Source organism: Athene noctua, chromosome 1, assembly GCF_965140245.1.
Source record: "Athene noctua chromosome 1, bAthNoc1.hap1.1, whole genome shotgun sequence".
NCBI lineage: Eukaryota > Metazoa > Chordata > Aves > Strigiformes > Strigidae > Athene > Athene noctua.
Genome location: NC_134037.1, coordinates 174,562,704 through 174,590,547, shown reverse-complemented (window position 1 = coordinate 174,590,547; position 27,844 = coordinate 174,562,704). Strand labels below are relative to the sequence as shown.

The following is a 27,844-nucleotide window of genomic DNA, read 5'->3' as shown; positions in this document are numbered from 1 at the left end:
AACAACAACAGAAAAACATTATATATCTAAAACCTTTTTGCCAAAGTGAAACCCCACTCTCTCATGTGTGTCTGGCACTTATTAATTTGCCATTTTCTGACGTTTTTACTATGCTTGGCTCCAGTGGGATCCTCTCTTTTTTAGACAAATACATCTTTTAAAACTTTTGCCAGCTAGCTGGGCTATAATTCACCTGTTGCGCTGATCCCCTCCAGCAACATCAGAACAGGCAAAATGTAAGACAGCAGAGGAGAGATGTATACCTGGCATCTCTGCAATGGATTAGATGCAAATTCTGAATGTCCTCTTTCCCACTAATCATAAACCACACTCCAAACCACACAGGACAGTCCTTTTAAAAGCAGTGTGCTGAGAGGGAAAGAAAAAGACATTTCATCAGAGGCTGACTGGTTTCTTGTACAGTCCATATGCAGGTAGTCAAGTGACTCCTGAATAAGTGCCAAATCAGGGAACTTCTTTATAGAGAGGAGCTTTCCAATTAAAGGAAAGCAGGAATTTGTATTGGATAAGGCAAGTCCAGAGGTATAGTAATACAGTTTTGTGAAGGAGGGTTCATTGTAAAATCTGGATTTGTTATGAATAACGTTTGACCATTTTGTCACCAAAAAAAAGAGAAAAATTTCAAGTCCAGTATGTTGTGTAGTATTATGAATACAAACTATAACGATTTCAAAAGGAAAAGCGAAAACATTTTTAGTTTAATATTGTCCATTTGCTTTTTTTTTCCAATTTCCTTTCAGAAAAGGATTTTGATTAAGATTGACCCGATTTCGCAGCACCCTGATTTCAGTGAATTGAACAGATAATTCTGCTGAAGCTTCTGCAGTTATCTCTTCTTCAAAAAGCTGAAGAAATAAACTAGTTCTAGAGATAGGGTGAGATGCTGAATAGTAGAAAAGAGAAAATAAGCTCTTAGGTTTCTAATTCCACTTCTATGTGAGGGTTATAACTCATAAATTGAATAAAATTTGCGTTAAAATGTGACCTGTCTAAACTGTGGCTATATACATACATAAATAATGTAAGTTTGAACTGTGTGATTATTATAATTTTGAGAAAAAAAAATAGGAGACATCTAAAAGGTGAAAGAGAAATCCAGAATGGATCAGTGTAGTTTTGTAGCTTTTTTTTTCTAACAGAGAATATTTTCTAGGGGGGGAAAAAAAAAAAGTAAAAAGTAAATTCTGCTCTGAAGATATTGTGTTAACTTGTGAAAAGAGGCTCAATTAATTAAGTGTGAAATGGAAGGATTTTAGTCCCACTTCCAGTGCAAATCTCAATGTGGCCTTAACTATGGAGTTATGAATAACATTTTTATAACAATAAAAAAGTCATATCATGTAGAGTTCATACATTACCATGTAAAGTGTTCAAAATTAATTATGAGACCTGGATTTTAATTTTGATCATTCAATTCCTACAATTAAAAATAGCCTTCCATTCTTCTGTCATCATTTACAGAATCACTTCTGAGGAAACAGAAAACAGGACTCCTGAGGATGTAGGTTGTGAGAATCTTGGGATTAATACTTATGTGCCCATTCATCCCATTCATTTGCTCTATTACATCTGTGAAATAATACACTATATGCCATACAGTGAGGTTTAATCCTATCAGATATCACACATACTACACAGAGGATGTGTTTGAGTTTTGGTTTTATTTCCTTGCCTACCTCTCTTGGTTACTGACTCATTAAAGAACTGATTTGCAATTGCCACTTCAAGAGGCATATAATCTTACTTTAGATTTTCTTTATTCTGTCTGGCTCTTTGTAGCTCTGGGTGTCACAATATGATTTTTTCTAACTAAAAATAATCCTTTAGAAAAATGTTGGCTTTAATTTCAAAGGTTAACTGAAAGTAAAAGAGATTTGTTTCAAAATGTTCCATCATTCATACAAATCAGGTCTTTTTTGTAAAACTATAATCTTTTGATTCATGCTGGTAGAACACTTTGTTTGCTATGGTTAAGCCACAAACAAAACCAGATCTTTTTCTCAGGTATGTTTATTGACATTAAAGATCAAGATTTAGAGAAAGGTGGTAATTAAACTGCTGATGACCCTCCTAAGAGCCAAGTTACTTACAGACTACAACATGGTGTAGAAGACATTGCTCAGCTGGAGACAATTTTACTCTTAAAGACAAGTTTCCCTTGGTATTAAGAAGATGGTATTGAGGAGAAACTTGATAAATATTATTTCTTAGTCCATTTACAAGCCCAAGAGTAAAATGAGACTCAGTTGTCAAATGGGACACATATGACTTCTCCTTCTGTTTGGCTAATGTGGCAAAAAATGCCATGTGAACAGCCATTCTGACCTACTGGAGCAGCACTTATTTATTACTATAAAATGGAACAATGAATGGTACTAGTCACAAAACCCTGGGAGAGGTGTGTGAAAAACTGAATGAGGGGTTGATGTAACTTCTCTGACTGCTCTCAGAGACTGAGCTGATCTTCAAAAGGTAAAGAAAATTATGCATCACATGCCTGCATTGAGCTGTGAGATTTGCAGCTCTCCAGACTGGAAGCTGTGCAGTCTTATTAGCACAGAGTTGCTCCCAACCTGAAGTACAAAACTTAACAGATTATGCACTGTACTATACTAATACTGTGCTGTTTCATGTCCAGTAAACTCAGGCCAGGCTGAAGTGCACTGACCTCACTCTGCCTTATAAACCTATGTAACCTCTTTTTCTTTTACTCAGAATAGGCATGAGTATTTATACAGGGAGAAAAAAAAAAGGAAAAAATTAAGGGGGGGAAAAAAAAACCCAAACATACATATGTGTATATTTACATATGTTGGGATTTTTTCCTTAGTGAGTCCTGGTGGACTATCACTCTCCTGTTCTATCCCCATTTCAGGCAGTTAACCTGGTGTCTCAACACCGGTTGGAGCAACTAGAATGTCCCAAGTATTCTCCAAGGCATAGAAACTGCAGGAAGTCCATGCAGAATGAATAACTTAGTTATCAAAAAGTATTATATATTCAGATGAATTTTCCTCCCCATATTTGAACTGGTAGAAATTTAGAAGTCGATATTGCAATTTTAGGTTCTTCTATATCTTCTTATATATTTCTGCCAGAAATTGCAGTCCTTTCCAGAAAAGAAAATAAGGGAGAGACCTGAAGCTTAACACATCATAAAGTAGTCAAGCACATTCATGCATAAACTTAGTGTTGGAAAATTTTCTAAGTTGATGTAACTACTGCAGAAAAGGAAATTTGGGGAGGTAATATGAACTTTTCCGGGAATTTTACTTGTTTCTTGTTGAATTTATATGAAAAATACTTGGATGGTGAGGAGAAACCAGACAAAACAAGAAGCAATATAAAGCACTGGTGTTTACAAACAAAAGTGAAACTTTATTAACTATGTTGTTTTTTCATATGTCTTCTTCTCTGCTTTTTAAAATTATCCAGTCTTGGTCTTTCAAAAGTCTGATACTGCTAATATACTTTTTTTTTTTTTTTTTTTTTTTTTACTTAATTCCCCTTACTTCTATTCCTTTTAGTTATGGAGAGAAGAAGAGGGAAGCAGTTACCTTTTTCTGACAGAAAAAGCTCCCAGACCTTTTTTCCTCTCACGCTGGACATATAAACACAAATTCATCTTTGACTGTACAGATTATGGGTTCTGTGTCTGTCTACTTCAGTCACATCTTTTCTGGCATAAATCTGAGCCTATGTTTGTGCATTCCACATGTTGCCTTCCTACAGGATTAGCAGGCTATGACACCTGTGACCCTCAAATTGCACAGCTCCAGTTTGCACTCAGATTTCTGTCTCATCGGTATTCCTTTACTCTGTGCAGTGAAATTCCTCATTAATAATTAAATTGTGTACTTAAGTGTGCATATATGTGCAGAGGAGGACAGTGAGGATAGATAGATGAATTAGTTACTAAACTGAACAATCCCTAAAGAAATTTTAAATAATCACAGATTAAAATCTGTTTCAACTCTGTGACCTTATCTTGAAAAATATACTAGCATTTTCTTTACCTTGGTGCATTTGAGGTAGCAAAAAGGCTGCACAGAGATTAGAGTGAAACATCACTTAGTAAAAGTTACTCTCAGTGGAATATTTGGATTATAAAGCGGTTTTACAACCATTTCTAATTTCATTTAATTCCTTTATAAAAATGTTTATTCCTTCAGTAACTGGAAAGGCATAGTATGAGTTTCTTTAATTTAAATGCTAGACATTTCTTTTTATTTTTTTACATTGGTGGATTTTTGAACATGTTCCGAAAAATTATTAAAAGTAGCTTAGTTTTTCACTTAACTTAAACATGATCATATGCTATACAATTAACTAGAAGCATAGAAAGTAAGAAATGTCTTATGTTTAGCCAGTGCAGTCACATCTAGTGCCTAATCTGGACTAAAGAAACATCTCCATCATTAGACAGGCATGTGAGTACTAGGTTTAGCTGAAAGCATAGGTTATTATACGTTGTTAGTTTGTTTTATGGTGGTGTGCATTTCACGGGAAAAATAATTCTTCCTTTAAAGAAAGAAAAGATGGGATGGGGCAGGGGGAATATCATTACCATCCTATATCATGCTATAATTCATAGCCCTATTGGTCTGTGTGCCAGGCTTCTTTAGCTGACACATCCTGTAAGGATCCATCTAATGACTAAGAAAGAGAAGACCAATGTAATCATAGAAAATAGTTACTGGTCAGCTAAGGAATCTCTCTTGTCTATGGAAGAGGATAAACCATGAGATTCAATTTATTCAAAGCAAAGGGGTAGTATTCTGAAAACAGAGTTGTAATTTTTGCTATGGAAAGCATTTGTAAGGAAAATTTAAGATTTAGAACAGATAGAAACAATTAAAACACAGGGATTTTGTTGTTGCTGCCTGTTGATGAAGTTAACTGTGCTGCAAAGCATAAACAAATATGACAGCAGTAACAAAAAGATCTCCCAGCCTTAATCTGAATTTTTTGCCTTGATGCCAACTTTATCTATGAATGTGATCTCAACTTCACAACATTAATTATTATCTGTGGAACTTTCCTCTCTCTGTGGTCAATAGCTGCCTGTCTCTGTAGTAGAGAGCTGTCGCTTCTCCCAGCGAAATTGCTACAAAGAACCTTGTCTTTGGCCTCTTGATGATGAGCAACAAATACGTAATGAGTACCACATAAATATTGTACAAATGTTGATTGCATAGGTTAAACACCCAGGAAAAAGTTGGACAACAGCACTGGGCTGAAATCTTTACCCCCTCCTTGAGAAATGTTTATAAGCATTCAGCCCGTACTTTGCCAGTCGAGCATGCCAGCTTATAACTATATAGACAGTGCAACATTCTGTATTTATTTATTTATTCATTTATTTGGTGGAATTTATAAGGTTTAAGTTTTCAATGAAAGTCTGCTACATTACATAGCTTTAGAGTGAAGAGTAGTTGAAACATATCTTCTGAAGTTGTTTTAACCCAATCTCTGGAATTTCATTTTGATGTTGTGATGTTTTGGGCTGGAATAATTTTCTTCATAGTAGCTAGTATGGGGCTACTGAAACAATTCTTGACGTAAATCAGCATAAAATTGTTTGGGTTTGTTTTTTGTTTTTGTTTTTTACCTTGGACGTTGTGATTTGGATGTCCGAAGCCAAATCCTTTCTCCTGTGCAACTTTCATGCTGAACTCTATGTCTAGTGGTGTAATTTGGTTGTCATCATTCATCAAGCGGTTTTATGGCTGCAAGGATTTTGTATGAGATGAGTACTAAGAAATGTGGCTGCTAGGGCAAATCTGACCTGATCATAATTGTCAATTGTACTGTAGGAAAAAGCAGTTTCACAATCAAATACATGTTCTGTGTCTGTTCATAAAACCTAAATAGAAAAAATATAAATTAAAAAAAAATCAAAAATTTGTCTTTCAGTTTTTCTGATTGAAAATTCTCTCAGTTTTTCATTCCAAAAATATTTTGATGGTGTTCATTGAGTCAGGATGCAAAAATTTATTTGAATATAAGAATGTATTTTGTTTACTTTATATAACAAGTCTTAATTTTTGTAGGGATAGGGAAGTTCTCTGATGTTTTGGTTTCATCTTTGAAATTCAATGCATCTAGGCACATCAGTGTGCTTACCTGATCCACAAAGGTACTTGAGGAAGCTTTTTATCTCAGTCTTGTGAGATTTGGATTCCTAACTCAATTAAATCCATTCTATTTCTTTAGATTTGCTTCAATGAAAATATTCATGCTAAGATTTAAAGTAAGCTTTGGTGAGAGAAGAAAAGTTTTCTTCTCAAACTCAAATAGCAATGATATTAATTTCCTTTGCCTAATGCTGTCTCAAGTGTAGCAAACATGTGGCATATGGGAACAGAGGAAATGTCAAACTAGGGAGCAAAGATTTACAAAATTTACTATCTTTCATAAGCTTTAGCTTCTAGACTTAATATGGACACAAAAAAAAAAAAAAAAAAAAAAAAGGAAGGAAAATGCCAGATGCTATAATAATATGAGTTCTAAAACACAAAAAAGTGTACAAACAGATTTATAATTACTTTTTGTAATCCATGGAGTGCAGATTTACTGTAGTTAATATTTTCTCTTTAAAGTTCAGTTAATATTGTTGTTCCTTGCTAAGTTTTTCATGAGGTTCTTACTGGCTTTATATGACCATGTTTTGTACTTGCTAACATCTGCACAAAAACAGTGAATATCATAAAAACTTCTTCAATTAAGAATTAATTTCTATTTCATAAGCAAATGTGTTCTTTATCAGTTTGATGATAAATCATCCCAGCGTTGCACATATATGGAAGCTTTTCTTGTAGTTTTGTGGAACAGTCATACTTTTTTTTTTTTTTCCAGTCTGTTATATTCCACTTTTGGTAGTCATTACATAACAGTATTTTTTTATATAACAGGGCATCTACTTTAGTTAACAAATTCCAAACTGACAATGGTTAAGTTTCTTACTTTGTCTCGTATGTATTTCTAATGGTTATGGCACTGGGTGCTGTATTACATGCCAGTAGCAAGCTCCAGAATAACATCAAGAATTTATTTCTCCATTGAGCCATTCACACAGAAAATTTTAAAGGGCCTTTGAAATTTAAAAGAAATGCGAAAGAGAAGGAAAATGTGTCTCTTTCTGGATGTTGGATGCCTGCATACATGTATACATAGTACACCAAAAATTTAGCAGCATCTGTTAGCATATATTTTTTGCAATTTGTTAAGATAATGTAATCGCAAAACATAGCATAGACTTATCTCTGTTAAAAAGGACAACTGTGTTTTAAAGTACCTGTGTCACCTGCTGAAGAGACAGCTACATGGACAGTGTCATTTTTATTTTTTTTCCCTTCTTTAATCATTCTTTACCCCTTTTTGATGGTAGAACAACACAGATGCTGGTCTGACCTATCATGTGGAAAACCCCTCTTGTCTCCCAGTGCAGTGGTGCTCATTGCCAGGATGCACATTGGTGCCATGATAGCTGTAACCAGCCCATAAAGCAGCTGCCCTTCCAGACCTCTCTGTCCCCGTGCCTCCCTCCCTCCTCCCAGACTCAGCCTTTGGGTCCACCTCTGTTCCACTTACCTGCCCAAGAACTTCTACGGGAAGAAGAGGTTATTCTCTCCTCAAGTGTTTAAAAATGTTTCTGGAGTGTCTCAAAAGCATTGATCATTAGTAAAGCCTTACATAATGGATTCCTGATGACACCATACATTTGTATTAACTTATTGATATAAATATTGACATCATATCCCTGTCCAGGAACACTGTAATTACTAGGTCAGTTCTTTTGCATGCAAATGCACACACAGTTAATCAAATTGAAGCAGTGATGTGCGCTGAAGATTATGTTAAAATTCTTGTCAACTTTGGGAGAAACATGTAACTCTTGTCATATTGAGTGAAGAAAAATAAAATCCTTCCTAGAACTGCCTTATGCTCTTTCTGCATAAAGCTGTATTTTAACTTCTATTTATTTGCAGTTAGAGATACAAATGTCTATCAGACACATATATGTCTTTAAATAAATCTGTGTCTACAGTTTGAGTCAGATAGGACTACCTATAGGCAATAAATAGTCATCAAAATCCATAGTTATATGCAGTTAACATACTTTGACAAAGAATATTGATACTGTCAATCCAAGATCACAGTTTCAATATATTAACTATCTCCTAACTAACTATTTTGAGTGAAAGTAATGTAGGACAGATTAATAAACAGAAATACGCAATTTTTTTTTTTTAAATGTAGTACTGCTGACTACCTCATGGCATAAGTATACTTAATAATTATATGGTTAGAACTTTTAATCTTCAACACTTTACATTTTAAAAAGATCCTTTGATTCAAAACCTGTTTGAAATAAACAGTGCTTCTTTGGATCTCAGCTGTTCTGAAACACTCGCTGCAATTCATTTCTGCAGTCCTAGTCACATAGTCATGACAATGTAGCTTAAGAAATTTCCACCAGCTAAGACACAGCAACAAGGTGTTTGCACTCTCCTATGCACATATAATAATTTGATTAATCTTCTTATGTTATGAACTAATCTGCTGAATTTACTCATATTTACTCCAAGTGTAGAGTCTTCACGTATTTAGTTATCACAGTTCAGCATATTCAGCAACTTGTTTGTGTTATTCAGCAGTTGCATTCTTTGTAGGAAAAAGTTTAAAATTATAAAGTACAGCTGCTATTCAAGTGCTACTGAAATTCGAACATGAAGAAGTTCTTGCTCTTCCTTATAATCTCCAAAATGAAGCTACTGGAGAACTGAATGTATTTTCAGAAGCACTTTCACTAATAAGAGATTATGGAAGAAATTAAAAATTTGCCTTCTGCAATACGACATGATACACCAGTATGGCCCAGAGATTGTCTTTCCCTGGAAATCTTTCTAAAAGGCATCCTAGATTGTTCAATTTTTAGAAATCTGTGTAACCACTTCCCATGGTAGTTTCTCTTCAGGTTGGGTTACTATTTTGTTTTAGACATTTGCAATTCCAGAGGGAAATAAGACCAATACATACCAGACTTCATTTCCTTACATAGTAATGTTGCGATTCCATATCTAAATCATATAGTTAACAATAGCAATTGTATGACACTGGCACTGAGTAGAAGTCATCTTTCCAAAAAATCATAGTATGTTTGGGGAGCAGGGAGAAAAGCCACTTGCATTCTTAAGGTCCAAAACGAACTGCAGATACTCTAGTAGAGCCACACACGAAACAGAGGATATAGAACTGTCCTCAAATAAATATATATAGAAAATATAAAAAACAAGAAACAATTCATTTCAGATGGGCACTGAACATTAATGCAGTTTCATATCAGGCTTAGGAAATTAATTTAGTAAACAAACTTGTGTTTTGTGGCCGTTGATTACATTATGCTGCCACCTCTATGCTGTAACTGTAAATATAGAGATCATCTCTGGGTTGAAAATGAATAATTGAAAGAAGGTAACACACAGAAACACACAAATGTCCTTCAACATCTTCTCTTCCCTTACTGGCACCCCCTCGTACCAGCACTTCACACTTCTAGACTGAGAATGAAATATGTAAGTTTTTAGCCTACAACATAATTTTTGCAAGAATTTTCAAGAGAATGGAAAATGCCATTTCAAAATGAAAATGCTATCTCAAATAGAAGTGCAGCATAGTGATGTACAAAGCTGTAATAGCAGTCAGTGCAAAAGGAAATTTTGTCATGTATAAAATATACTTGACATGGCCTTTGAAAACATTAGTACTAATGATAAATCCATATTTTGTCATGTTTCCAATTTTATACTGGTACTTTTTTGAAAGTACAAATCTAAGTGGTCTAAGAATAGAACTGACCATGTTCTCTCATTTCCATAGTGTGTTGCATTTCTAAGCTCTGCTTCTTCATTCCTGTTGGAGTTCATTTTTATAGCAAATAAAAGGATATACAAACCAAAAATAGATAATCTTCACATTTCTTCATGATGAGAACACACATTAGAATACCATGTGTTATGTTGCGTAGAGCTAATTGGCTTAGGCACAGTAATGAGTGTACTATAAAGTACAAAATCTTGATTTTTTTTTTTTCCTTTTTTAATGCTAGCTAGTCTAAGCAAAAAGAAAAAAAAAAAAAACAAACAACCAAACCAAAAAACCCCAAAAACCAACCAACCAGGGTAAAAAGAGATAACCCAGAACAGACTGCGATTTTCATGGTAAAATATTGTTGTGAAAATTGTTTTAAAGAAAATAAACTCAAGTCTTATTCATCACTTGATAAACTTTTGAAAAGTTATTGTATGGATAGACAAAAAGTCTGGTTTTTTGACTTGCCCCATACTTCACTCTGCCCCAAAATCTTAGCTGCGCTGCGACAATATCCTTTGTTCATTTTCTCTACCCATCATATTTACTCTCCCTATGTACTACCACCTTATTTCTGCATCTGCTAATGCCCTCCTTGACAAGTTCCCAGTTATAGGAACAAGACCTAGTGCTTTTTTCCTTACATATCCATTTTTCACAATTTATGAGATCACTTCTTTGTCAGACTTGGTTGCAAATGCCTAATGTGTTCAAAAGCCCTGAAGTGTCTGAGAAATAAAGACACAGTGATATTGCCTAAACCTCTCTGTAGGAAATTACGTTAAGAACAGAACTACAAACACAGATAAGCAGAAAAAAATAAATCTGTTAATTTTTATGTCACTAAATATTATTATGTTCAATAAATTTAGGAGACTTCACTCTTAATGTTATGTTTTAGGAAAACTGTTTTCAACTGTCAGACCTAAATTGTTTAGATATCCAGAATTCAGATTTCCACCAATGTATTGGAAACATGAACATCTCTACTAACTCTGAAACCTATAAAATGAGTTGATGCTTTTAAATAAAGCCAGATTGTAGCAGTGGACCCAGGAGTTATTAGCTTTATTTTTTTTTTTTTCCCTTACAGCACTGAATTTTGCCTTGAAAATGGTACATAAGTTCCTGAAAAATGAAGGGGAAGATCTTCTCAGTAATGTTAAATATTCTGTTTGCTGGGTCCTATCAGCAGGTACAGACTGAAAAAAGCTTGTTTATCCAACAGAACAATCTTATTATTAGGACAGTGATGTAGTGTGGTTTACTTCATACCTTGAAATCACTCAAGGAAATAACTGAGTGAATGATTTTCATTCTGGACCCTGTATTGTGCTATTATGTTTAGCAATAACTGAAGCATATTAAAATAGAGATCAGGGACTAGAACCATTCATTTGAAGGCAGTTCTGAAATTTCAAAGCTGTTGAATTATTCAAGTATTTTGTAATTTATAAAATAAAATAAAAGATGATTGACTTCTTGATGGTGTGATGATAGAAATGAAACATAAAAAATTCTTGAGTGTTTTTTTTTCCACAGTTGTTTTGAACCAGCATAAATGTAGGTGTTCACTGTGTGTCAGTAGCATCTGTAATTAAGAAGGGAAATGTTACATATATTGTTTGGTCAATGCCCTACTTATACACGGAGAAGAAATTCCAATCAAAATAGAAATGAACCACAGTTAGAATACAAAACTAAATAAAAATCCCTCAATGTATTTAATACTAACAAGTCTGAACGAACATTAAGCCTTTGCTCTTCTCTGTCCCTTTTTATGAAGGCAGTAACACAAGCGTTTAGCATGCAAATATGTAACATTTTTAAGGTGCCAATGTCAATAGAAAAATCTAAATATTTATATGAATGTAAAAGGCAGCATGAATATATTTCATCTTTGGGTCTTTTCAAATGTATCTACATACTTCAAGGAGTTTGAAATCAGGATTTATATTAGGTTTTTGATACATCCAAGTTTTCCTAGACTGACAAGCGTGCCTGTGCTCTGTACACCACATGCAGAGTGTACATAGGAACAGTTACAGTCAGTAACTGTGCATGCATGCTATCATCTGTCTGAGTATTCAGAGTAATCTCATTATAAGGCCTCAACAGTCTATTTTTCTTTCCATTATTTGGTTTTAAGCCTTTGTTTATACTCCTCAGTTACAGTGGAATAGGAGCATTTTAAGCACAGACAGTTATCTCCTGAAATATCACTGTTACCACAAAATATCACAGAAGGGTGACTGTGTCTTATGATGAGAATGATGAACTTCTATTTTATCTGTCAAAACTGCATTAGCACCTTCTCATACATGAAGGCAGTTTGGCTGAGCAGTAGTGTGAAGTATTTCCTGGAAAATTTTTAAGGTATTAAAGCTTCCAGCTGTAATAAGGTTATTACAGTTCTAAGTTACTTAAATGTCAGTGTTGGCAGAGTTTAACTGGTATATTTCTGTAAGCACAAAGGGAAACACTGTCATGTTCACTTCATTGAAAGACCACATTGAGAAGAGGACACGTGTTTTCTGATGGTTATCACTGAATGTAACTATAATAAATTACAGAATTACAGAATGGCTGAGGTTGGAAGTCATCTGGTCCAAACCCCTGCTCAAACATGGCCACCTAGAAATGGTTGTCCAGCACCATGTCCAGATGGCTTTTGAGTATATCTAAGGACAGAGACTCCACAACCTCCCTAGGAAACCTGTGCCAATGTTCAGACACACTTAGTTAAAAAGTGTTTCTCGATGTTCAGAAAGAGCCTCCTGTATTTCAGTTTGTGCCCATTGCCTCTTTTCTTGTCACTGGGCATCAGTAGAAAGAGCCTGGCTCCATCCCGTTTCCACCCTCCTTTCAGGTATTTTATTAATTAATAAGATGCCACCTCAGTCTTCCTTTCTTTAGGTTAAACAGTCTCAGCTCTCAGTCTGTGCTCATAGGGGAGATACTCCAGACCCTTATTCATCTTTGTGACTCTTTATTGGACTCTCTTCAGTCTGTCCATGTCTCTTGTATTGAGGAGATCAGAACTCGACACAGGTGTGGCCTCACTAGTACTGAGTAGAGAGGAAGGATCACCTCCCTCAACCAACTGACAGCTCAGCATACGTTTTTTGCCGCAAGGGCATATTGGTGGTTCATGTTCAACTTGGTATCTACCAGGACCACAGGTCCTTTTCTGCCAAGAGCTTTCCAGCTGGGTGTCCCACAGAACATTTTGGTGCCTGGGGTTGTTCCTCCCCAGGTGAAGGATTTTACACTTCTCCTTGTTGAATTTCATGAGGTTCCTGTCAGTCCATTTCTGCAGCCTGTTGAGGATCCTCTGGATGGCAGTGTGACGCTCTGGTGTGTCAGCAACTCCTTTTAGTTTTGTGTCATCATCCAACTTGCTGAAGGTACACTCTGTCCCATCATCCAGATCTTTGCTGAAGATGTTAAACAGGATTGGACCTAGTATTGACCTCTAGGGTACACCACAAAATAAAACATAAAATACAAATCCATAATATTATGAGCATGACAGTATTTATATTTGGTTAAATTGATATTCTCTTAAACTATCTGGTGGACATATTGATGTGGTCAGTGCCAACAAATGACCAAATAGTTCAGTAGAAAGTTACCTTACAATGTAGTGTTGGTTGTACTTTGTGATATGAAGTTTTAATGTGAAACTTCAGACAAATCTAGGCATTTAGGAGCTTTTGATTGGTATTCTCTTTCCATAGAAATGTCATCCAAATTATATATTTGAAACAACTGTTTCACAGAGCATTAATGTAAATACAATACTTACATTTTCAATCTATTGTTAACATTCTCCTTAAAACTCAGGAACTGAACTTTGATAATGGTAATTTTCAAAAGTTTAGTAATATTCTCTTTGGTTTTGCATGTGAGTATAGAATGCCTGTTAACATGTTTGCTTAAGCCTACTAAACTGGACTGCGAGGTGATCCATAGCACTTTTCATGAGGAACATAACCGAGGTTATAAAGACAAGGATATCTGCTCTGCATAGTTAATCCTTCATTTGATACGTAGGCTTGAAGCAGAGTTGGTGTTACTCTGCAATGTGTTCTTAGAGATTCATCAAGCTCAAGGAACCATTGGAACTGATGAGAGAGAAAACATGACTAGCAGTCTAATACTATAAACCAAAGTTTACTAACTTAATTAGGCAGTAAAAGGCAAGATTACAAGTTGTTAATAAAGTATGATGAAGAAGCTATTACCTGTTAACTTATATAATGGAATTAACCCTGCTTAGAGGTGCCTGTTAATTAATTTTTGGCATGGGAATTTAGAAGCAGAGAGAAACACAATCAAATCAGAGAGAAAATGCTCTTTCAGAACAGTAAAAAATGAAATTATAAAAGATGTAAATTACTTCTGAAATAAAGTTAGTTTCTTAAATCCTATGGAGAAGCATAGTCTTGTCTCTGTTCAATTTCTGCAGAAGTACCTTTATGTCTTATTATGGCCTTGTAATTGTTACTAATTTTTAGGGAGTATTGGGTAGCAAAATTGGAACAGGGACATATTACTGTCCCTTCATGGTCTCAAAAGTAAACACAGGAGGAAACAAATCTATAAATGATACATAATATATGATATACTTCTCTATGTGCAATGCAAAATGATTCTAAAGTTTTTATTCTTGTTTTGTCCATCTTTCAATGTTGTATCAACTTAGGTTACTATTACACAGTGATGTGTGGAGATGTTTGTGTCTTTCTTATTTTGTTATTTATAATAAATACTGTGGTATTATCCAAATGTAAATATCAAAAATCTCTATCTGGCATCCTATTCTATGAAATAAGAGATGAAAACATTGTCTATGTTTAAAGTGCTAATACTGCTTTATCTTGCACAGTAGCTTGAATTCTCTGTTAAAGTTGCTATTCAACCAGCTCTAGGGTGAGAGGCATTCGATGAGAATTTTGTTTTATGAAAGTTGATTTTCTAAGTTAGCTATCTTTTAAAAGCTTTTTTAAAATTAATAGAAAGCAGTGTTAAGTTTAAAGACCAAATATTTATACAAGTCATAAATGTTCATTTTAAGATGAAATAAATTGTCCTTTGGATGTAGTGATTGCTTTCTACTGACTGGATCAGGGGCCTTATTAAGCAGCTGAGATCAGACACCTCAATCAACCCAATGGTGGTTTTTCCATGGTTGAAATTCCTTAAGAAAACCATATAAGCTTTTTTTAAGGTAGCCATCGTATAAAGTATCTATTCCTTTTTTGGGGGTTTGGTTTTGGTTTTTTTTTTTTGTATTCTTCAGTAAAAATAATGGAGAATAGGGAGGGAGATTGGGTGGGGGTTTTTTGGTTTTAGGCTTCGGTTTTGTTGCTGGGGTTCAGAAAGTTAAACAAATCTAGTATTGCTTTCTGGTGAACAGTTATTGTGGAACAAACAATATTGGTAGTGGCTGATATTCAACATGTGAAGAGTATGAAAATTATTCTAGAATTATTGATAATCAGGACAGGAAAATATAAAAACCATTAATCATTTAAATTAATTTTTAACATACTTCTAGAAAGTCAGGAATTCCAAGTAAGAGCTACTTAACTAGTTTTTGAATAATCCATTAAAAATACTGACAGTAGTTTTCCTGGCCATATCTTTTTTCACATTTGTTCTTATTGTTCTTATTGTTAAGACAGTTTCTTCTCCTCCTTCAAATCTAACTGAAACTTTCACACTTTCTGGTATATGCCACAGCTGCTTGTCCTACTGTCTTTTGAGACTGAGAAATATCTGCTTTCATTACATGGTTACACTGGAGGTATTTGATGCAGTTCAGATTATGACACCCTGTATACCACATGGCCTCTCTGTTGCACTAATTTCACTCCAGTATTTATAACTGGTCATGCTGGAGTTCCACAAAAGAAAAAAGAGCAATTGCTCAGTTATCTCAGAAATTATCAACGTTAAACACAAAATCTCATAAAAACTCTGTTCGTGTGTAGACAAGTACATGTTAACATTGTTAATGTTAACAGTAATGTTAACAGTTAACATGTTAACAGTGTGAAAATGCAGTTAATTTTCCGGGGATTAAAAAAGTACCGCTAGTCACACAATGGACCTTTTCCTAAATGCAGTGCTTTCTCACACTAAAGGTTGATGTGTGAATGGTGATCTCTGAAGCCTTTGATAACCTCTTTTCATTTTCTCTTATCTTTTAGCTGATGGATGCACTGACTGGTCTGTGGATTACAAGAAATATCAAGTTCTAGTGGGAGAACCTGTTCGTATAAAATGTGCACTTTTTTATGGATATATTAGAGCTAACTACTCCCTAGCCCAAAGTGCTGGACTTAGTTTGATGTGGTACAAAAGCTCTGGACCTGGAGATTTTGAGGAACCCATAGCTTTTGATGGAATTAGAATGAGCAAAGAAGAAGACTCCATTTGGTTCCGACCAACAGTGGTACAAGACAGCGGGCTCTATGCATGTGTTATAAGGTACTATATTTTAATATACTGCATTTTAATTAACCAAATATGAAACAAGAGTCTTAATAGTGATGCAATGGCTTACATGCCAAAGAAAAATGTTTTCTGAGCGTGTTCCTTCTTCTTCTCCTCCTAGTATTCCCTTCCCTGAAGTAGATGATGAAGTAGAAACTACTATTGAATGTCTTGAACATTTTAAATTTGTTTTGGTATAAATTTAGGTCATTCATAGCAAATTCTAAAATATGTGATGGGTGGCACTGGGTAAGTCATGTGTTCCTGCTTCTGATTCTGGCTTAACTAACTCCTAGAGTAAAAATTTCTTTTTCGCGTTCAGGTTTAATTTTATATAGATTCTATTGAATGGTTTTATTTAATTCACTTTTTATTCTGTAGAAAAATGCTATTTGATGTTAAGTAGTTGCATCAAGGAAAACAGAAGGTGAGATGTGAGCATTTTTATAGGCACACATCCTCTAGAATCACATCTGCCTTAACATGATAATAGAGGCTGAGTGCCAGATATCTTCCAAAGATATTTAACCTTCTGATGCATCAAGCTTTGTCACCATAAATTGGACTAGATTCCACTTCCTGCTTTCCAAAAGAGGTGTTTGGCTTCTTTCTGCATCTTTATGGTTTGCATGGACGTATTGTTTCCGGTCCTTTACAATCAAAAAAATCACCTAGGCACTTTCATATTGTCTCACAGACTTATACTAGATTTTCACAAGATGAAAAATTATGCAGATTAGAATTTGTACAAAGAGTTGCTACCAATTGTTCACAGGTTTGAAACAACTGGTTATTGCAGTTAGTTGAAAAGATGAAGCAGTGTTCCTCTCTACATATCTATAAAAATTGTCTTGCTACTCACACACAGTAGAGTCAGAATGAAAGAAAAATGCAACTGAATGGCTAGAAAATGAATGCACAATGAAGCTATTCCAATGTTGCAAGGAAAATAAGGAAATTGTTTTACCAGCACCTGGGATGTTTCGTGTCTACTACTTTTTTTTTTTCTTCTTTTTTTGGTGGGGAGGGCAGGGGGCTCAGTGAAAGCTGTCAGGGTTGTGTAGGATGAAGGAGATTTTACCAGTTGATGTGTTTTTAAAAACATTTGTTCTTTGGGCTCTTTACATAACCTGTGAGACATTCTGTATTGCATTGTTTGTTCAATAGCGTTTTCAACGTGGTTCTTATGATGATGATGGTTTTCTTTAAAAGAAAAACACAAAAACTATGTTAAGCTACTTAAGGACAATATTTAGTTATATTTAGATTTGTATTTTTTGTCAGATGTGTAACAGCAGCTGTGAAAATGTCAAGAGTTTTGTCAATTTTTCTATAGTGCTAATGAAAATGCCATAATTAATCCTCTGTTTAGACAAAGAAAACCTTAAATATTTGATAATGCATTTTCCAGCAAGTATAGATATATGCTGAATTAAGATAATCAGGCATACTTTAAAATGTGTTTATCATGTCAACCTGTATTCATGCTTTTTCTAAATGTCTTTCTGTTTAATCTGAAGGTAGGTAAGAGCATGTTCTCATCCACTTTAAGATACATACTACTTTCTTAGCACATGCTTAAATTCCAGTTGTCAGTGCTTATACATGTAGAATGATGATAGATTTTTAAAAAATACAGTACTAATTAGTTTGTGATCCTGAGTACTCTTATAAACAGTTGCAAAACGTTTCACTATGAGGAGACTCACTAGAATAAGCAAGTGTTGGTTAAAGGGTTGGTACTAAGAAGTCTGTGCTTCTTATATCAGTGTTTCTGTCTTAGATTTGTTGGATGGAACCTTTCAAATGCCTCCATCAGAAAATGGAACCAATTCAATTCAGTTAAATTTGAAATTATTCCATATTTCAAATCAAGATGTTTATTGGTAGAAGACACAATCTTCATTTCAGTATCAGAGAAATACAGTGTTTTGTGCATACAGTCAAAGGTTACTTTCAAATAGTTTTGAATGACAATTTAGAATCAAGTTTAAAACTTAATACATTATCTTCCTGAGATAAACATGTATTTGAAGTTTTAATCTGAAATAAATAAATTAGTCAGCAATATAATGTTTTCATTTTTCCCTCATTCCTTCAGGTTCTTAGACTATAAAGTAATTACCTGTCAAAAAAAACAAAAAAAAAAAAACAAAAAACAACAAAAAACAACTGATCTGATGCTATCTGGCAAAGCAATATAGTCTATCTGTACTTCCAAATTTATTGCTACAGAAATATCTAGAAAAATCTCTCACATAAAATAGCTGTCTAATGCTCTTTACTACTCTTTAGTCTCATCAGTGAAATCAGAACACTCAGCCACATTGTTACTTTATGCTTGGATACTGGTAGAATATACCAAAGAATCTGGATAAAGAATAATGAACAAGAACTTCAATTCTTTCAAGAAACAAACTGAAGATTGCAAGGATGGGATTTAGGAATTTTTCCTTATAGATTAGAATTTGTTGGGGTTTGTTTGTTTTGTTTTGTTTTGTTTTTTAATTTTTAATATTTTTTTATTTTTGATGAGTGCTTTAAACGCCTTCAAAATGATGTTATAAGCTATTTTAGTTTTGAAGACCCAGTTGAGAGGCTCAGTTAAGAGAATTAAAATTACCTTGTGGTAAACTTATGTTCAGTGAGATGCTTGCAATAATTTGAGTAGGAGAGAAGGGAGAAAAGATGTACCTGTGAGGTAATGATGGCAGGCAGTAAAGGGTAAATGGGCAAAAGCAGAACTGCACTTTGAATAAATGTCTCTGTCTAGTTTTTATTTCAAACTTACCTGAAGGGGTAAAATAGTCCAGTACTTACTGTTTTCTTTGCTCAGAAAGTCCTTTCTTTACAGTTCTGTATTTTTGCTACCTGTGTCAACAGTAAGGAAGAGAAATATATCTATTGCACAGGATGTGTAGAGAGCAACATGCTGCAACACACTACATAGCAGTAAATTTCTACAGTGACTGCATTACACTACACTACATGAAATTTCATTGAGTAGAGGTTTTAAAGGCACAGGAGCAGGCTGTTCCCGTGTGCTGAAAAAAAAAGCAGGTGGACAAGGAGACCGGCCTGGCTAAATGGGGACCTTTGGCTGGATCTCAAGAACAAAAAGAGAATCTATTGCCTTTGGAAGAGGGGCCAAGTCTCTCATGAAGACTATAAAGATGTAGTGAAGTTATGCAGGGAGAACATTAGGAGAGCCAAAGCACAGCTAGAGCTCAACCTGGCTACAGCTGTTAAGGATAACAAAAAATGTTTCTATAAATTCGTTAACAGCAAAAGGAGGATTAGGTAAAATCTCCCTCCTTTACTGGATGCAGAGGGAAGCATGGTAACTAAGGATGAGGAAAAGGCTGAGGTGCTCAATGCCTGCTTTGCCTCAGTCTTTAGCAGTGGAGAGGAAGCAGACTGAGGTCATCACAGTTGAAGAGGAGGTGGTCAGAGACCTGCTACACCACTTGGATGCACAAGTCTGTGGGACTGGATGGGTTACACCCAAGGGTGCTGAAAGAGTTGGCAGATGTGCTCGCCAAGCCGCTGTCCATGATTTACCTGAAGTCATGGCTAACTGGGGAGGTCCCATTGGACTGGAGGGTGGCAAATGTGACACCCATCTACAAGAGAGGCAGAAAGGAGGATCCAGGAAACTATAGACCTGTCAGTCTGACCTCAGTGCCAGGGAAGGTCATGGAGCAGGTCACCTCAAGTGCCATTAGAAGTCACATAATGGACAACCAGGGGATCAGGCCCAGTCAGCATGGGTTTATGAAAGGCAGGTCCTGCTTGACAAACCTGATCTCCTTCTATGACAAATTGGATGAGGGAAAAGCTGTGGATATTGTCTGCCTGGATTTTCGAAAAGCATTCGACACACTTTGCCATAGAATTCTCATAGAAAAACTGGCTGTCAATGGACTGGATGAACAAACAGTTTGCTGGGTCAAGCACTGGTTGGATGGACGGTCCCAGAGAGAGGTGGTCAGTGGAGCTAAATCCAGCTGGCGGCCGCTCACAAGTGGTGTTCCTCAGGGCTCGCTGTTGGGACCATTTCTGTTCAGCATCTTTATTGATGATCTTGATAAGGACATAGAGCGGATTATCAGTACATTCGCAGATGACACCAAGTTAAGCGGGAATGTCGATCTGCATGAGGATAAGGAGGCACTACAGAGGGACTTGGATAGGTTGGATCGGCGGGCCAACATTAACGGGATGAGCTTCAAGAAGGCCAAGTGCCAGGTCCTGCACTTGGGCCACAACAACCGCATGCATGGCTACAGGCTTGGGGAGCTGTGGCTGGAGAGCTGTCTGGAGAGAAGGATCTGGGGGTTCTAACTGACAAGCAGCTGAACATGAGCCAGCAGTGTGCCCGGGTGGCCAAGAAAGCCAACGGCATCCTGCCTTGTATTAGAAATAGTGTGACCAGCAGAAGCAGGGGGGTGATAGTCCCCCTGTACTCTGCACTGGTGAGGCCACACGTGGAGTATTGTGTCCAGTTTTGGGCACCTCAATACGAGAGAGATATCGAGGTGCTGGAGCGAGTGCAGAGGAGGGCAACGAGGCTGGTGAAGGGCCTGGAGAACAAATCCTATGAGGAGCCATTGAAGGAGCTGGGACTGTTCAGTTTGAGGAGGAAAAGGCTGAGGGGAGACCTCATCACTCTCTACAGCTACCTGAAAGGACATTGCAGAGAGGTTGATGCTGGTCTCTTCTCACAGGGGATTAGAGAGAGAACAAGAGGGAATGGCTTTAACAGGGGAGGTTCAGACTGGACATTAGGAAAAAATTTTTCACAGAAAGAGTGGTCAGACAGTGGAATAGGCTGCCGAGGGAGGTGGTGGAGTCACCATCCCTGGATGTGCTTAAGGGTTATTTAGATGAGATGCGGGGGAATATGGTGTAGGGGAGAACTTCATAGAGTAGGGCTGATGGTTGGACTCGATGATCCCAAGGGTCTTTTCCAACCTGAATGATTCTGTGGTTCTATGATTCACATTTTCAGTGAAATTAACATAGGGATATAGTGAAGGCTCGCTCTTTTTCCTTCAGAAACACAGAAACAACCTTCATCGTTATTCATAAGTGTTCACAATACTCTCACCTTTGATTTCTTATCCCTGGTTTTCTACCTATGGGAAGATGGTTGCCATAAAGAAATTGAGAAAATCAAGACTGAGCCTTATTATCAAGGTACTGTTGCACACCTGTAGCTGGAGAAGAGGATGTAGACAGCTAGAAATAGCTTTCAGTCTACCAGGACTATGAGCTGATTGGTAGAAAATGTATGGGCTTACACCCTGCTTTCAAGGAAGAATATAATGTGGTTTGTTTCAGGTACAACACCGTGCTGTTCTGCTGCAACTTCTGTGTGCTGCAATTTTAAGGAAGCAGAAGTTATAAAATGTTAAGTTTTTCAGTGGATGTCACGTCACATGTTTGCTTGTTGTTTAACATATCTGAGCAGTAAATATAGCTAGATAAATTGCACAAAGAGTTAATATGGAGATAGATTAGATAGATAGATAGATAGATAGATAGATAGATAGATAGATAGATAGATAGACAGATGACAGACAGACAGACATGGTATAACAGTAAGTACTAAGAAGTTTCTGCCAAACTCTCTGCCTCCTTTAATGTTGAAAAAAAGCTGAAATATGTTTCCCATCAAACTGAAATTTCCTTCATGCTTTCATCTTTTCTTTCCCTGCCTGGAAACTTCTATTACAGTATCTTCAATACTGGCCCAACCTAACATCAGCCCAGGTTGATGGGACCTGAGAGGAAGGATAGGCTTGAATTTGTGCTAAAGTTCTATACTGGGTTGTATTGCAAGAGACAAAATAAGTTTTTTATTATACATTTGTCCAGAGTTTTGCATTGTTATGTCTGTTAAATAGTGTTTAGAAACCATCTTTATCACCACATACTACATATACTGCATACATCTTTCTGAATCTGAATATGGTCTTACTAACTAAAGACTTTGTTGTTTTTAAACATATTTAAAGTGAGGTTGCTTTTACATCTGTAACTAGAAATTCTGTTTCAGAGCTAGAGGTAATGTATTTTCATTGGTAGAAATCAGTTCGGACCTCAGACATGTAACATCTTCTTTTGTCCTTCATTTGTTTTTAATCATGATGGTAATAGTAGCCCATTTACTTTTCTGTAGTTGAGTCTTTGTGCAGACTTATGTGTTTGGATGTTTACAAGTATTAATTGCTTTGATAAACTGAAACATTTAGTGGAAAAATGCATGCAATCAATCAAGTCTTGTTCAGAAACATGAGAGTGGTTATAAAGTAAGCGTAAGATCCAGACAAAAACAGGTAAGAATAGAAGTTTAAATAATACATTTCAAATACATTACAGATTAAGAACCTTCTCCAACTTTAACAGACAAAATAATTTCATTAGGTATTATCAGCCATAAAAATACTGCCTATTGTTCATTCAGGGATACTCAGCTTTGAAGTTTCAAATTCAAATCTTACTGCCAGGTTCAAACTGGGAATAACAGCAACTATGGAGATAATTCAAATCTATTTGCAGCCTCAGTCAGTAACAAACCTGAGCAGCTGCTTGAGAATCCATCTGTTTCTATTACACACAATCTAGCATTTTAGACAAAGAGTTGAAGACTGAAATACAGTGAAGCATATAGAATTTTCTGGTTTTACTTCAGAAAGCAAGCAAGCAATCAGTAAAACGGGAAGGGAAGGGAAGGGAAGGGAAGGGAAGGGAAGGGAAGGGAAGGGAAGGGAAGGGAAGGGAAGGGAAGGGAAGGGAAGGGAAGGGAAGGGAAGGGAAGGGAAGGGAAGGGAAGGGAAGGGAAGGGAAGGGAAGGGAAGGGAAGGGAAGGGAAGGGAAGGGAAGGGAAGGGAAGGGAAGGGAGGAAGGGAGGGAGGGAGGGAGGGAGGGAGGGAGGGAGGAAGGAAGGAAGGAAGGAAGGAAGGAAGGAAGGAAGGAAGGAAGGAAGGAAGGAAGGAAGGAAGGAAGGAAGGAAGGAAGGAAGGAAGGAAGGAAAAAGAGAAAATAAATACTTAACTACACAGCAGTTGTGGATTTTTCAATATTTACATATAGATAGACACATGCATCAACACATACAGGCATTATGTTGCTGAATTGCATAACTTCCCTGACATCTAGTTCAGTTACTATATAATTTTTTATTTAAGACAGAAATAAAATAGAATACCTTTATGAATATTTTAAATTTTTAAAAAATTAGGAATTTTTTCTATAAAATTTTAAACTAAAACTGCTTCAGATTATCTTTGAAAAATATCACAGTGTAGGAGAATATACTTTTTTTTTTTCACTAGGCATCATTAGAAACATGAGATTGCTGTGAATATATGAAGAATAGTCCTTTATCATAATCATATTAAAATTCATTTTAAGTTTAGATAGCATAAATTCCTTCTGTTAGGTAGGATGTGTTCCTTTGCTGATCATCTTCAAATACGAAAATATTGATTTGCTGTAGTTTAATAGATCTAGGTTTGACAGATTGTGAGACCCCACTTGCAGTGCTGTGTCCAGCTCTGGGGCCCCCAATATAAGAAGGACATGGACCTGCTCAAGTGAGTCCAGAGGAGGGGCAAGAAGATCATAAGGGGGGCTGGAGCACCTCCCCAATGAGGACAGGCTGAGATAGTTGGGGTTGTTCAGCCTGGAGAAGAGAAGGCTCTGGGGAGACCTTACAGTGTCCTTCCTGTACTTAAAGGGGGCTACAGGAAAGATGGGGAGAGACACTTTATCAGGGACTGTAATGATAGGATGGGGGGTAACGGTTTTAAACTGAAAGAGGGTGGATTTAGGTTAGATATAAAGAACAAGTTCTTTACTGTGAGGTTGGTGAGGCACTGGCACAGATTGCCCAGAGAAGCTGTGGCTGCCCCCTCCCTGGCAGTGTTCAAGGCCAGGTTGGACGGGGCTTGGAGCAACCTGGTCTGGTGGAAGGTGTCCCTGCCCATGGCAGGGGGGTTGGAACTAGATGATCTTTAAGTTCCTTTCCAACCCAAACCATTCTATTCTAAGAATTATAGCTTAACCACTGTAACTACTTAACTGTTTGTTTATATACAGCTAGTTAAAATAATTGCAGTCTTATGAATGATGCATTATTATAAGCACATAGTTATTTTGTGAAATAAATATAATAAATATGAAGTTTAAAATAACAACATATGCAATTTATTTTTACAGAAAAATCTCTTAGTCTCTTGTTTGTTTTTGAAGAGGCTATGGAGCCTAACTATCCCCTGCAGTAACTTGTTCAATTACCAGTGTTCTTTCAGATAATATGAAGTCTTGTTCTATTAATTTTAATAGGAATATCTATTTATATATATATAATTCTATTGGTTCCTAAAAAAACTGCATTGCACACAGTCGTAATACGTATTCACACAATTGTTTAATACATTGTCAGAAATCCTGAATACAGAATGCATGAGAAAATCTTGGCTCTAGTGAGCAAAAAAGAAATACAATTAATTTTTCATAAACCTTGGGCAAGCACCATTTATTCATTATCTTTGATAATATAATACATGTTTACAAATGGGAATTAACATTTCATAGTACCAACCAACCAGTTAAAAAACTGTCTTCCTATAGGAAGGGCTTTTACCCTTGCCTTATGTATTAATAAATATTTTTATTTCTTTATAGAGTTTTTACCAATTATTATCTTAAGAAGAGAGTAAATTTTCAGATAACTACATGTTAATTCTGGATGAAAATAAATTAAAAAAGAAAAAAAGAGAAATATCTGAAAATTAAGCCTTTACACAGTTTATCTTACAAGTTCATACACATGGTGTTCCCTAGATCTTCATGGGATCCCTGGTTACATTTAATTGTGTTAGTAAGAAAGAAATCTGACAATGGATAAGAGAAATAAGCTTAAAGGAAGATCAAATGTGCTAACAATATACAGAAATAACTCTCAGAAGAGCTTGATATTGTGTTAATTCCTTTAAATAAGTATCATCACAGTGGTAATTACCAGAAAATGAGCACTAGAAACAGATTTTAAATTACTGCAAAGTAGTTTGGAATGCAGATTTGCAAGTTTTCATGATTTGTGTTTATTGGAATGCTTTTGAGTGAAGCCCAGAAGTCCTGGTTTAGAGCATTGGCCCACACAAAGAAAGTAGTTTTGTAATCTTTTAGCAATTAGGCATTTGTAGCCATCTGTCAAGAAAACTGAGGAGATGAAAAAGGAACATAGAAGAAAAATAAGGATGGAGATGTCTGCACCTTTTGAATTATTTAAATGTTTGAACCACACACTACAAGTCTTTGTACGGAAGTCAACAGTTCTAACAGCCTCTTGAAGTAGTGCACAAGTTCAGGAGAATGTTTATTACACACAGGAGAGGACTTGCCTTGGTCCCCTCCTTCTTGTTGATTTGGTTTGTAGAGAGCAGGGGAGGCAATTGACAGTGCCTTCATTATTCCTACACTTCATTTGTAGGCTTGTCTGAGCTTTTTCAAAGGTCTTTTTCTTCTGTGAAAGTGGTATGGAATTTCTTCTGTGAAAGATCCATGACAAGGAATCTGGCTTTTATGGTGATCAAGGTTTGATCCATCTCCTTTTCAAATGTGAGCTTGGTAGACTAGCCAGACATTCATGAAATTTTTCACTGTGACATAATGCCTTGGTGAGTAGAAAAAGGCTTCAGGCTATCAGGAATTTATACAGGTTCGGTTGCTGCAGCTTACATTAAGTGTCCAGTACAGATGGAAAAAGCAATTGCTAGTTCCTAGAAATAAATGAGATCTGGGATTGTCTTGAAGTTGATGCTTGTTGGAAGGTCTTCTGACAATTCAAGAGGTCAGCTGTCTGACATTAGCATCTTTATGGTATGTGATAAATATCTTTCACATGCTTTAGGACGAAACAAATGCCTACTACTGAAAAGATAAACAGATGAGTACAGGATACCTCTTCTCATTGTTAAACTGATATCAACTATGCATAATGCTAAATTCCAGCATGTGTTTGCTGTTTGGTTGGCTTAGTGAGAACTTGGCACTGAAAAAACAAACAAACAACCAAGCATGGTGGTGAGTAGATAAAGGAGCAATACAACCTTTACAGTGGGTAGAGTTATGATTTTAACTGAAGAGTCTTGGTGGACTAGATGTAAACAAGTCTGAGAACTAAAAGAGTTAGTCCAGAGAATTGTTTTAGGTAAGACTTCATTAAAGGATATATTAATTTATACTGAGGAGAAAAGAAGTAATGCATTTACTTACACAGTGTTTTACTTACACAGAATAGTGGAAGGATGTTAAGACTGGGGAAAAAAAATAAAAAAGAAGAAGAAATTGGTGTATTTGACTGAGCAGAATGCATTGTTAATATCCCATTTTAACAGATCTGAACTTACAGTAATGGCACAGACAATGCTTGAGGAGAGAATTATATGAAGAAAAGCCTTCTATTTGATCCCAAGTTTCTTTTACTATTAATTCCTTTGTTATCAAGAAATTTGCTGAAATACAATTTAACAAATAACTTTGTCCTTAAAAGTACTTTTAGCAAACCAGTTTCACTTGCCCTTTGATTGTCAAGGTTCTTGTCACAACTAAATTAATGTTTCTGACCAAAAATTATCACTTCAGATCTCATTTCAATATAATAGTAAAATTTGACTGTGATGTTTGGTTTTTAATCTGTAATTTAAGAGAGAAAAGTACTAACATGTAGTCAGGTTGCATTAATATGCATTGGTTTTAGTAAGAAAAACAGTTTCTCTCTTGTTAAAGAGTAGGCAGTATTTTGTTCATTTTACACTCTCCTCCTAATTTAATCCATTTTAGAAAAGAACCAGAAGTCATGTAATAGTATGGAAGAAGTGGCCTATCAGCTGCCCTTTTAGCAAATGTGGGAGGAGGAGAAAATACAGATGAAGTTAATTCCATATAACAAATACTTAAGTCAAGGGTAGATAATTTTCTTCCAGGCACTAGAGAAAAGGGAATACCAACACAAAGAACTAAAGTTGCTTGCTCATATTTTCAAAATAATAGCTTCAACGTTTTCTTTATCTGCAAAGTTTCTTTATAGATTTTTTTTTTCCTATTCCTTCCTCTAACAGAATTCCAAACAACCAGGTTGTATAGTTAGTAAAAATAACTATAATAATAATAACTAATAATACCAACTAACCTCCTACTTTTTATATGATTGTTTAAGTTTGTCCGTAACATTTTATTTCAAATTCTATTTTGAATCTCTGTCCTGGAAATGCTTACCTCTGGGTATATAAACAGCCTGCAGGCATCAAATGCAGTTTAAGAATCTAGATGCTAAATAGCTGCATGTGAATTGTGTCCTTCTTTATTTCCCATTGTTCTCAGGCCATAGACCAATTCAGCTGATGTTAAAATATAGCTGAAACTTGATTCAGTT

At 35.8% G+C, this 27,844-nt stretch overlaps 1 protein-coding gene across 1 annotated transcript in view; it reads left to right on the top strand.

Annotated features, from left to right (window-relative positions):
* The window catches only part of IL1RAPL1 (interleukin 1 receptor accessory protein like 1), an 801,634-nt gene that overhangs the window by 399,281 nt on the left and 374,509 nt on the right, over positions 1 to 27,844 (top strand). Inside the window, exon 3 of the mRNA XM_074929670.1 lies at positions 16,113 to 16,392. Coding sequence (XP_074785771.1) covers positions 16,113 to 16,392 — 280 coding nt within the window. The remainder of the gene's footprint in view (positions 1 to 16,112; positions 16,393 to 27,844) is intronic.